Source organism: Poromitra crassiceps, assembly GCF_964638095.1.
Source record: "Poromitra crassiceps genome assembly, chromosome: 4".
Classification (NCBI taxonomy): Eukaryota; Metazoa; Chordata; class Actinopteri; order Beryciformes; family Melamphaidae; genus Poromitra; species Poromitra crassiceps.
In genome coordinates this window covers 10,981,396-10,993,802 of record NC_139626.1, presented here as the reverse complement: position 1 = coordinate 10,993,802, position 12,407 = coordinate 10,981,396, and the positions used below count along the sequence as shown (strand labels likewise).

At 45.0% G+C, this 12,407-nt stretch overlaps 1 protein-coding gene across 1 annotated transcript in view; it reads right to left on the bottom strand.

Annotated features, from left to right (window-relative positions):
- Positions 1–3,517: 3,517 nt before the first annotated feature.
- The window catches only part of LOC310775517 (calcium-activated potassium channel subunit alpha-1a-like), a gene marked incomplete at both ends in the record, with an annotated part of 120,672 nt that continues 111,782 nt past the window's right edge, over positions 3,518–12,407 (bottom strand). Inside the window, 7 exon segments of the mRNA XM_083635679.1 lie at positions 3,518–3,628; positions 3,630–3,664; positions 5,937–6,169; positions 7,157–7,275; positions 8,076–8,270; positions 10,487–10,617; positions 12,073–12,186. Coding sequence (XP_083491805.1) covers positions 3,518–3,628; positions 3,630–3,664; positions 5,937–6,169; positions 7,157–7,275; positions 8,076–8,270; positions 10,487–10,617; positions 12,073–12,186 — 938 coding nt within the window.

Here is a 12,407-nt window from a genome sequence, read left to right as displayed (position 1 = left end):
AAGCTGCATTTCCCAATGAAGGGCTGGGCAAACACCACATACTGATACATATTTCAATTCAAATACATGTCACTCTTGTGTTAGAATGAGTAAATAGGCATTGACACTGTTTTTATATTACCCTTGATCAATTCTCATTCATCTTTTATCTTTTCTTTTTTATTTGTCTGTAGGCTACATACGTACACTGCCAAGAGTAGCGGCAGCATTATAAACCAGAGACCAGACTATATCAAAAACATAAACACACAGTGGCATCTTTCATGCATGCTAGCAAGCAAAACTGCTGTCTGTCTGACCACAGACTGTAGAAAGAGATGCAGGATAGCCAAGCGAATGTGATTGGATGAACGTTTGACGCTAGGCCAATCACAGGCAGAGAGGGTGCCTCCAGCCTTGGCCATCATCCGGAAAAAAATATCGCCCCCGGGACGCTCTCAAGGTGGTCCCCAGACCCCACCTTAAGAACCAGTGCTCTTGGGCTGCTGTACTTTAACATCCACTGAGCCTACTGTGTGTTGTTTTATTACCAAGCAAGACAAACTACGACCTTATTAGGGGGGGGGGGGTTACATACAAGACACACTGTAGAACACAATACATCAGCTTTTAATTTGTGAAAATACAAAATGAAATCATGTACAAGTTATTTACAAACCTATTTGTACAAGACAATATACTGTATTTATTATTGGGTATTATGACATAGTCAAAAATAGTAACTTAGCACTGTCATTGTATCCACAAGTCAATGTGCTAAAAAAAAAAGATGCACAAAATAATACAAACTAGACTGCAATGCCAAACGCCTCTCACTAGAAAGAAATATTTTACATAAAGCTTTACAGATTCCTTTAAAGAGTACATAAATTAGGTCGTAAAACAGTCATCGCTATTAGGCTGTCCTATTATCGATTATTTAAAAATTGTTTTAAGACTTTTAAGCAAATCATTTATAACGTCACTACAGTTTGAGTCACCTCCGGGGGAATTGCCTGCAATCATTCTGCAGCCGAGTATCGAGAAATTTCGAAGACGAGTTTGTGAAGGATGGACTCTGAGCTGGCTAAGATAGACAGTAAAGAGGTAAGTACATTTCTGAGTCTGACTGCAAAAGAAATCATTTTGCGTAAATCCAGCTACACTAACAGTACAAGCCTCTTTTCGCAGCAGTGGGTCTTGGAGTCCTCATTTGGCTTCGGCACTGCCTGGCACATTGGCACTGGGGGACGGAGGGCAGTAAAAATGTCTCTCTTTTTAGATCAAATATGGCCCCTGTAGGCTATACTGCCCCCTGTAGGCTATACTGCCAAGTGTCTTTCTGTGAGTCGAGGAGTTTACAGAGTGCTGCTTCCCTCGACTTCCCCTCCATCACTCCTGAAGTACAGTTAAGTGACAACAGTGCCAATACAGCAACACGCCATGATTTTAATAAGATGTGATTAATAACTACTCTTGGCCAAGCATTCTGGTCTCATTTGCTTAAAAACCTAAACATAAATTATCGGCGCTTCAACAGACCCGCATAATTTGCTGGGTGTGTATGGATATGAGATGTGTGATCGATCGCCAGGACGGTACGCCTAAAACAGGGATTCTCAAAGTTTTCATGACTGAGGCCCAATGTGGAGCCGACATTGGATGGAGGGCCGCCCCAGAAAAAAATCTTAACACAAAATAATTCCAAAACTAAGCGTTTCTTTAATTATTTATGGAATTATCGTAGACTAAAAGTCATGCCAGCTGTCATTTTTATTTTTTTTCCAAAATCAGACAGAGTGTTGAGACCAGAGAGGCTAAGACCGCATTGACTCAGTGCGGTATTCAGCCTCTCTGGTGTCAATACTCTGTCTGATTTTGGGGGGGGAAAAAAAAAAAAAAATCCAAAATCAGACAGAGTGTTGAGACCAATCATGTGAGAAATGTACAGTATGCTGTGTTTTCTGGAGGAAAAAAGTTAGCCTGACATTGGAGCGTTATTTAGCCCCCTTCCTGACAAGCTAGCATGCTTGCTACCATTGGAGGCCTTAGGTCTTCTGGTTTCATAATGACACCACACCAGTATCTTCACTCTGGCCCGATACTGCCTCTGAAAGAGCCTAGAATCAGACCAAATACCATCATGTCACCCAACTCATTGAGGGCCACCGGAGATGTTCCTGAGGGCCTCAATTGTCCCGCGGGGCACACTTTGAGAACCCCTGAGCTAAAACAACCGTATGGAGGGACGTGGCGCAACATCTAAATAGCCAAAATCACTACATATGATAGAGCTGTTTTCGGAGTATCTACAAAAAGCATGAACATCGCTGATTATGGCATGAAGATTGGTCATGGAGGACATACATGTATGTAATGGCCTCCAAGACAATCCTGTGTCAGGCAGTGCTTACAGCCAAAGGAGGACTCATAGATGCCCACTTCATGCGATATGTGGCTTTCACATCGTCTCAACTCACCTACAGAGTGATCATTATGGCGTGATGCTATATCATAGCATTTGGCTTTGCCGTCTATGGTGTCGAAGTCAATGAATAGCTTGACAACTGTTACAAACGTTTTATCGCATCATATCGGCATCAAAACAGCTCTACCATATTTGGCTATTGACGAGATACTGTCAGTTGAAAATTCCTCGTGCACGTTTTACCCCTGGAGAAACTTTGCGGATATTTAAAAGCTTTATATTAATGTTTGTCTTCAAACTCAGTAAGATTTCTTGGGGTTTTGGACATTGCAACCAAACTACAATATGAAAAGGTTTATAACAAATAATTTAGAAAGGCAAAGATAAGACAAAAGAAATGGATAGAGATAAGGCTAGAGCCGAATGCCAGTTCGACGTGGACATTGGCCGTCTTAACTGTCACAAATGTTGTGAATTAGCTCCAAATGGCAAAGGGATCGCTGAGAGCCAGTCAGTGACTAACAGTGCCATTGTGGTGGGAAGTGGGATTGCAGCTGGATGTAAAATACACATTTGAACATACTGTACAGAACAACGCTGCAACACTGGGTAAAATATGCAGCGGTCGTCCATCGACAGCTAAAAAGGCAACGCTTACAATCGCAAAACTTGATCCAGTAATCATAATAACCACCTCTTGAGTGTAATGATAAGTTACATTGCTATTCTTCGAGCAACCCTCATTCTCCAAAATGGAAGGAAAAAAAGAAGTCATGGAGTCTGGTCACCACTAAAGCTGAGCTGTGCAAACGAACGGTCGTGTGATCGCGACATACGACTATGATTGTCTCCATGTATATTTCACCTATGACCCTAAATATATGCTGATAAGCTTACTGCAGTATAACAACTTTACAGGTGAGTGAGGAAAGTGTTTGTGGTGTGTAGGATCATGTCAGCCATGTTGAATCTAGGATCATGATTCATGTCACCCATGTTGAATCTAGGATCATGTCACCCATGTTGAATCCGTCGTCAATGCTTGCAGATGTTGCCGTTCCCATTCAAACACCTCAAGTGTGAGTCTTGTGGGAGTCCAAGCATCCAAGTTCAGCACTCATCTTCTACTTCTCTGATGGGTGGAATCAAGTTGCTTGTGGATTTATACTGATTGACCTGGTTGGCGGCGAGAGTGTTCACAGGCTTGATCTGAATGGTCCTCAGGTGGCTCTGGCTCATCTGTAAACCATGTCTTTTCTGAGAAACAGCCAAAATCATATAGAGACAAAGAGGAGGGACATCAGAGGGTTAATGGTTCGTGGACGTCAATCACAGTGTTATCAGATTGCCACATCACCTTAACCTGCCAGATGGGGGCGGTACTGTTTTCACAAAGCACACAAAACTGAACACAATACTGCCCCCGTCTGGCAGCGTCAGGTAAAACATCACCTTGCTTTGTTTCTGTTTCAGAACATTGGGAGACGGTGTATGTGTCAACTGACAAATTATGTCAGTTATGTTATTAATGTCAGGTAAGCTGCACTTGATGCCTCAATGTCCCAATTTTCACCTGTATTCACCTTATGTAGCCCCGCCCACTTGACCCATTGTATCACGACTTCCTGTTCAAAACGCAGTCTGTTTTTTACCTGTGTAACACGTGGAATTCTTCTCTATATAAACATCAGTGATGTCATAAATTCACTCACACTCTCTCTCTCACACACACACACACACACACACACACAGAGAAAATCCCAGTGATGATGTCATCAGTGATGTCATCAATTGTGACATCATCAGTGATGTCAGAGGCATTGTGACATAATCAGTGATGCACACATACACACAAACACACACAACACAAACACACACACACACACACACACACAAGAGACAGACACACACACTGACGACATCACTGATGACATCAGTGACATCACTGATGATGTCGAACATAGGAATGTCATCAGTGAGTGAAGTGATGTCACTTGAGCCAATTGTGATGTCATCAGTGAGTGATGTCTTCAGTCATGTTATTATAATGTCATCATGTAATATGTTATGATGTCATGTTATGAGTTTGAGACACAGCATACAAGTCGGTGTGGTACAGTGACAGATCTGAAGGAATGGCTGTTCGAGCACGGCATGACGACACGCGGTTCAACAATGCCATCTGGGCAGGAGACCTGGACAAACTGAGGAGCCTGCTGCAGGAAGACCGCTTCAGAAGGCAGATCAATGAGCAGTGTTTTTATGGGTGGAGCACCTCTCTGGGGCTCGCAGCCTACCGGGGTCATCCTGCCTGTGTGGACTACTTGATCACCCAGGGAGCACAGGTAGACCTAGCTGACAAGGATAACTGGACGCCTCTCAAGTGTGCCGTGTGGAACGGTCACCTGGACTGTGTCCGGATCCTCCTGGAAGCCGGGGCTGACCCTAACAGAAGCATAAGTGGCTCATGCACCCCTCTCTACCTCAGTGCTGAATACAACCACCTGGACTGCTTCCACCTGCTGCTCCAGGCCGCTGGCGTTCTGACCCGTGACGTGGCTTCTCTCCTGCTGCAGGTGGTGCTGCATTACAGGTGCGACACGGCCTTCGTCCAGCTGCTGCTGGACCACGGCGCCGACCCGGCCCTGGTGACCGCAGAGCAGGCACAGCTGGAGGAATGGGCAGATCCTGAGGCTCTCAGGGTCTTTCTGGAGGCCAAGAGATGTCCTCGCAGTCTGGCCCACGTGTGTCGGATCCAGATCCGCCAAGTGCTGGGCACACATCGCCTGATCCAAGTCCACTCCCTACCACTAACACCAGTGATGAAGGACTTTGTGCTCCATCAAAACTGATTTGAAGCTTGAAGGGAGTCAGTTTATTTCTTTTCATTTCCTAGATTTAGTTCTTCAGTGACTGTGTTTCAAACAAATCCAGGACCAGAGATTATATACCATCGGCATACACCACCTGTAGCCAATCCTACTACTTGGAGAGCGTTAATTGGAGTGTGCATGTGTGCTCGGTTCATCGTCTCCAGAGTCCCCACTCCAGAAATTCTGTTTATCTTAATATGATAATACGTGAGGTTCAGTTAGCTTTGCACAGAAACAGCCGGGAGAAATACTTTTTACTTTTATACTTGATTACATTTCAGAGCCTGCAATTTTTTACTTTTACTTGATTAAACAAGTTGAATCAGTACTACTTTTACCAGTCTTTATTTAGACAAGTAACTGTACTTCTACTTAGGTCAAGAATGTGTGTACTTTTACCATCTCTGATAGATTGTGCTGTGTTGTATTTTGTTTGGATTCATGTCACACCATGCACATCTTCTAAAAGTGGTTCTGCAGTTATGATGCTACTTTTGAAACCGTAAGAAACAAAAATGGCTGAGAGAAACAGAAAAGCAAAAGGAGAAAATGTATTGTGTTGTTGAACGCAGCCCGACACACATTTTAGACACGCACGCATACACACACACGTTCAGACGGACACACACGGGACAACGGTAACTGTTGGCAGGCACTGTTCGCGTACTTTTGCTTGTCTCGTGAGTCCCTGCTTTTGGCGCGGTTGGTGCGGTTGGTGGCGGGGATGGAGTGGACGGAGGAGCTCTTTTTGCTGGAGGAATGGGACGAGTGGGACGAGTGGGAGAGGTTGGTTCGGGACTGGCCGGCGTTGTGGTCAAACTGCATTAGGCAGAATATTAGGTCTGACGGCACCAGCTCGAACGCATATGGCGGATTGGTTATCACATACCTAGAGGAGAGAGAGAGAGAAACAAGTGTTAAGTAGCGTTACAGGTTATCACATACCTAGAGGAGAGAGAGAGAGAAACAAGTGTTAAGTAGCGTTACAGGTTATCACATACCTAGAGGAGAGAGAGAGAGAAACAAGTGTTAAGTAGCGTTACAGGTTATCACATACCTAGAGGAGAGAGAGAGAGAAACAAGTGTTAAGTAGCGTTACAGGATTGTGTTGTTATTGAGAGCCGCAGGAATGAGTCCGGAAAACATCGATGCTAACACTTCCGGGTTCTTCACTGTTTCTGCCTATGGGATTTTTGAATGGGTTTTTGACGCGATGCTTCAAATGAGGTCTGTGGTTAACGCAAGCTTATTCAAACGCGAACCAGGATAATCTTCACACATGAGGACCACTTTCATGAGTTTTGAAGCTTTTACGTGCCGTTAAAAGGGGCGGCTAGCTAGCAAACGGCTAAATGAGACTACACTGTTGAGTCGACGGGGATATTATACCTCAATAACGTCATCACTTCAAAGGACGAACACGGAAATTCTCTTTCCCTCACCTGGTTCAGCCCGGGGTAATCAGTGCACAGCAGCGCACACATCAACAACACTACAGGTTGAGTGGTGACGTGACGGGGAAGCCTATGCGACACTGTGTGTAGTTCTGAAATAGCTTAGCGTGAGCTTTTTACTTCTAGGGCTCGCATTTACGCTTCAAAACTCATGAAAGTGGTCCTCATGTGTGAAGATTATCTTGCTGAACACTTCGCGTTTGAATAAGCTTGTGTTGCCCACAGAACTTATTTGAAGCATCGTGCCAAAAACCCATTCAAAAACCCCATTGGCGAACCGCGTTAACGCGGTTCGCGGTCTTAAAGGGATACGCACACAAATGAGGGATATACACGCAAATGCTGCATCAGGTATCAATGGGTTAAGTAGCGTTACAGTATTGTGTTGTTATTGAGGGGTCGAGGACGCTTGGGGAACTCACCGCTTGGTACATTGGCTTTGCGTGTTCAGATGTGCGTCTCGTAATCGATAGATGCCGAAGCACAGCATGTTGTACGTCTTCAGTGCTTTACAGAACAAGTCGCCATAACAGCCGCCATCCTGCAAGACAGCCACACACAGATAATGATGCAGCATCCCGTCTACAGCAAAGTCTGAGACAGTGGGCCTCCCCTCAGACAATTAAACCTGGATACAACACCCCCCCCCCCCATTATGATTCTATTATTGTATCCCGTTGCAACTCAGCAATTGAGCCAAGTTAGCCTGATATTGCTGTTGACATACTTCAGATTTCACCCAAATACATTAAAATAAAGTCTGTTTCTGATGCTGGGAAGAGTGGGGGAAACAGTCAAATTCCCCAAAACTACTTACTGTATCTCTGATGTCTGAACTATCGGAACTAGCGGTGCTGCTGAGAGGTAGTTGTGAAAAAATAAATGTCGATAAAGAAGAAAGTACACATTCGATATACAGTATGAAGTAGCTCCACTATGAGCTAATAAGTTTGCTAGGCGACTGTGTTTCTGGCAGTGTTTGCCTGCAGCCTGTATGCTATTCAAGCCCCCGCCCCCTGCATTTGATTTGAGTGACCAGATCATCCGCACTGAAGACATATCAGTCGAAAGCAGATTGGAATCGCATTTCAAACCACCTCCTATGTGGTTTGGGTCAAGCTGCAAAAATCGGATTCCACATTGTTTTGTTGCTGGTCACACTTCATAAAATCATCTGGATACAATGTGGATAGGCCAAAGATCTGATTTGGCCTGCCAGTCTGAACAAGGCCTTACGACTTACATACGTGGTCTTTTTAGACCAGAGCTCACCCTAACCCCCTGAGAGAGAACACAAACTAAGGGCTGCCTGACCCTCGGGTGACAGGAGCAGTCACTCACCCCCAGGTCGGCGAAGGGCCCGTCGTACAGGGCCAGCTGTGCCACGCGACACCTGTCCCTGTTGGCCAGGGTTTGCGGCGTGCTGTAGCCGCCCCGCAGCGCGTTCTCCTCCGCCAGCAGCCCCTCCAGCTCCGGCGTCGCCCCGCCTGTGACCAGCGTCCGGATCAGGGTGAGGATATTGTCATTGAAGTATGTCTGAAGGAATCAAGGTAGACGGGGGACAGAGGAGGAGAGGGGGGGGGGGGACAGAGGAGGAGTGGGAGTGGGGGACAGAGGAGGAGAGGGAGGGGGACGAGGGGTGGACGTTCTTAAGCAAGCAGCACCAAAGTCAACAGTCTCTGACACTGGGGACAACAGCTGCCAAAAAAAAAGAATTCTGAAAGAATGGAAGTCCCCCTCTTCACCTTCTTTCCAACTGTGGTTGACGGACATGATCTCTGTTATAAGGATGGAGAGGCTCAGATCCTTGAGAACCAACTCACTTAAAAAGTTTCTAACTATTTGGGACCCGTTTCTGGCCTACCTCGACGAGGCTAGGGGCGGTGGTGGGTGGGTGGGTGGCTGTTGGACGCCTTGCGTGGGACTCCATGCACGACATTTCTTACAAGTACATAAGCACCTCATATGGATGGTAGCACCACATTATGATAACTGTTGATGTAATATGTTTTGTTTTTGTTTTTCCGTTACTGCATCTGAGCTTGTTCATTTTTGTTCATATATATTGTTAAAATTGAGAGAGAGAGAAAAAAAGAGAAAAAAAGCAGCACCAAAGTCACAACTGCCCTGACTCAAAGTGCCAGCCGGACTGAGCGCTGCTATCTAGCCCCTTGCTCTGTCATGTCACATTGCCCTGCACGCTGAGTGAAAAGACAGCTCCCTCTCAGTCCCATCACAGAGAGACACAGGCAGGTATGGAGCTGAATAGGGGAGAATTATTTGATGGGCCAGTGGGAAAAAACAACTTCCCAAACCGCACGCTAAACCCGCACGCCTGCAGTAGATTATCATGCATTTCCTCACTGCACTTGCGTGGCGTGGCCTTTTTAATAACAACTGTTTATTGCTTTTGTTGACATTAACAAGCAAGGGCAAAATGTCCGCCCTTTCCTCCGCGGCGCGCTCTCCTGTCTCCCCCTGCTCGTACGGCGCGGTGACATCTCCCTCGGCTGCTGACAGCACTATTGACTAGGATGATGGATGGGGGCTGTCCATTAGGTAGCATTACCTTTGTCTACAGCGGAGCGCACTTGAAGGCAGCTTTGTTCTAACCTCACTCAAACTGAAAGGCAGACAAATGAAGCCATCACACCGAGTACAAGTGCCAGTCGACTCATCTATTGTTTTAACAGGCGCAGAGAATGCCGACATTTTTTGGGGGGGGATCAGAGGTTTTCCAATGCCATCTACCGTGACACCATAACTCCAGATTACTTTGCATATTTCAGATATCACCTCTGTCAGTAACGCATTACTCAGCATTACTCAGTAACGCGTTACGTCATTTTATTACTTTCCCCAGTAACGATTAGTGCAAAGGATTACAATTTCCAAAAGTTGTGACATACACCTGGTGGGTGCTTTCGTTGGTTGCTGGCCTAACAGTAATTACGTATATTACAGTTACTAATCCAAGTTACTGCATTACTTTCTCCAGTGTGAAGATGGGTCTGACTATGCTACTGCATTGCCAGAACACGATTCGTTTTTGGTCGGCAAATAAATCCATGTTTGCAGTCGGGCTGATTGTTGACTCCTCCTGTAACGTTAATTACTGTTCCAATCAAGTGGATTCAGTTTGAAAAGGAGCTGGCTAAACAGGGTTGTACGTGGGGTAGAGCTGCACAATATATCGTTTCAGCATCGTCATCGCAATGTGCGCATGCGCAATACTCACATCGCAGAATGCGCAATGTCATAGGATAAGGCAACGTAACTCAAACATGTCATGCTATAACTCTTTTGCTGGTTGATACTCAGCATTAGCACACTAGCATCCTGCCAATCACTCTGGCTGCAGCTAAAAACACTTGCTACTATGTCACCCATGGAGGTTACCCACTACCTTCTTAAAGGGACCAGGCTTGATGAGCTAATAAAGTCATTTGGTGAAAATTCCTGTATTCTTTCATATCGCAATATATATCGCAGAAACCAAATATATTGCAATGTCTGTTTTTTCCAATATCGTGCAGCCCTAACGTGGGGTAGCGAAAGTAATATAACGACTTACTTTTGATACCAATATAATGAATTACTTTTGATACCAAGTAATAAGTAAAGTAATTCTATTACTTTTTTTTTAATGAGTAATATGTAATAAGTAACTTATTGCACTTCCTGAAGAACTTGCCCAACAACAAAACCTCTAATCTCTTCAGATGGGATGAGCTCAAATCGTTGTGACTCACAGCACTCATTAAGGAATCCAGCACACTGACTGCGAAGGCCGTCCCACAGGCGAACGGCTGAGTGAGGTATAACTCGGTGTCTGGGTCGTCGTCGTCGTCTTGGTCCAGGAACTGAACGTTGGAGTCATTCACTGTAGGGAAACAGGAAAAATGCATTTACAGTAGGTTCTGCTTATATAGTTAGTCATTTTCCCAACGCAGATCTTACGGTATTGTTTAGAAATAGCATGCATTGTGTGCTGCAGCAGTACATCAGGCATTTGAATCAACGAAAGGAAATGTCGGCGAAGAATAAAATGCCTGAGAGAGTGGCTGTGCAGATATGGATTGCATTAGAATTCATTGTAGGCTACTCTATTATTCAACAAATACAATTTTTTTTGTTACTAATTTCCCCAAAATCGCCTTTTTTTTCTCTCCATGCAATTGAAATGCATCCGAGTGTGGTATTTGTGTTGGTGGCTAACTCGCCTCTGCCACATTCCATATCCAGGCCATTCATGCACTCTCATGACACCATGCATCTTCTCAAAGCTCCCAGGCCTTGATTCAAAGTCCTCCTGGGGGAGGTCAATATCAGTAACACCAATATGCCATTGTTGCTCTTGTAAAATCCAAGACACAACTTCCAGTGACTTGCACTTGTACGTCAAAACAAATGAAAGTATCTCGTTGCCCTGGAAGCGTTTTTTTTTTTTTTTTTTTGGAAGAGACATCTTTGAGCACAAAAACACATGCAGTAGCTGGAAGATCGTAATGATGTCAAATTGGGTCTGAGAAGTGCTCCTGCGAGGATATTCTGCAGAGAAATGGTCGGCCATATTGACGGGGGCCGAGATGAAAGAGGGCATCGGCCAGAGAATATGATCCGACAGAAGATGCTATGAAAACAGCCACAAGGACTTCTGGGGGATCAAAGGGCCTTGCAATGCTTAGAAAAATAAAGGGGGGGGAGGGTGTGTGTGTGTGTGTGTGGGGGGGGGGGGTGGGGGTCGCTTTGAGATAAGGGGCCAAAACAAGACAGGCAATTTCAACCAGAACCAAGGGTAAAATGTGCTCAAAGTGATGCCATGGGAATGGACTGGGCCTCTCGTGCAGCCAGAGAAATCAAAAGGAAGCTGATATGGAGGCACTGCAGTGCAGGACAGGACAGAGGCACGTCTTACCCAGCTCAGTTATCATTTGTATGCAGGTCCCACTGCTCTTATCCTGACTGAATGAAATCACAGGCAGGATTTTGCCTGCTTTGGCTAATGGCGCTGGAGGAAAAACAGTTACTGAAGCATGTCAACAAGGGAACACATAGAACGACTGGATCTTTTAGTACTGTTAATCAAGCGTTGGCAGCCTGCAATTGCACACGTTTTATTTTTTTATTTTTTTCCAGCTCCGTTTATAAGTACTTAACAGGAGAAAAATCATGCATACACAGTGTACATGTAACAGAATTTTCAATGAACGTGTGTGCGCGCGCGTGTGTATATATATAGCAGCAGGCGTGGAAATAAGTGATTGCACTTTCACATGCTATCCCTTGGATTATGATGTATTTTGATATCCATAATAAAATTAAAATAAAAACGTACCCAGTTCGGTTATGATAGGAATATTTGCTCCAGTTGTGACGGAGGTCTGCCGTACTAAACCATGGACTGGGCTATTCTCAGGAGAAGATCTGTCCATCCCAGGTGGTGTGAAGCCTAAAATGGACAAGAACATAATGTGTTGATGCAATATTCAAAACTTCATCAGAGGATCCAAACGGGCCTATCAGCAGAGTAAAAATGCTAGGCTATTTGATCCATTCCTGGCCATTGTTGAAGCAAAAAGATGCTGAGTGCAATGTTAGTGTATTTCTGAGAGGGGGGGGGGGGGGGGGGGGCAACATTAGTTTATGTATAATAGATGTGACACACTGCTC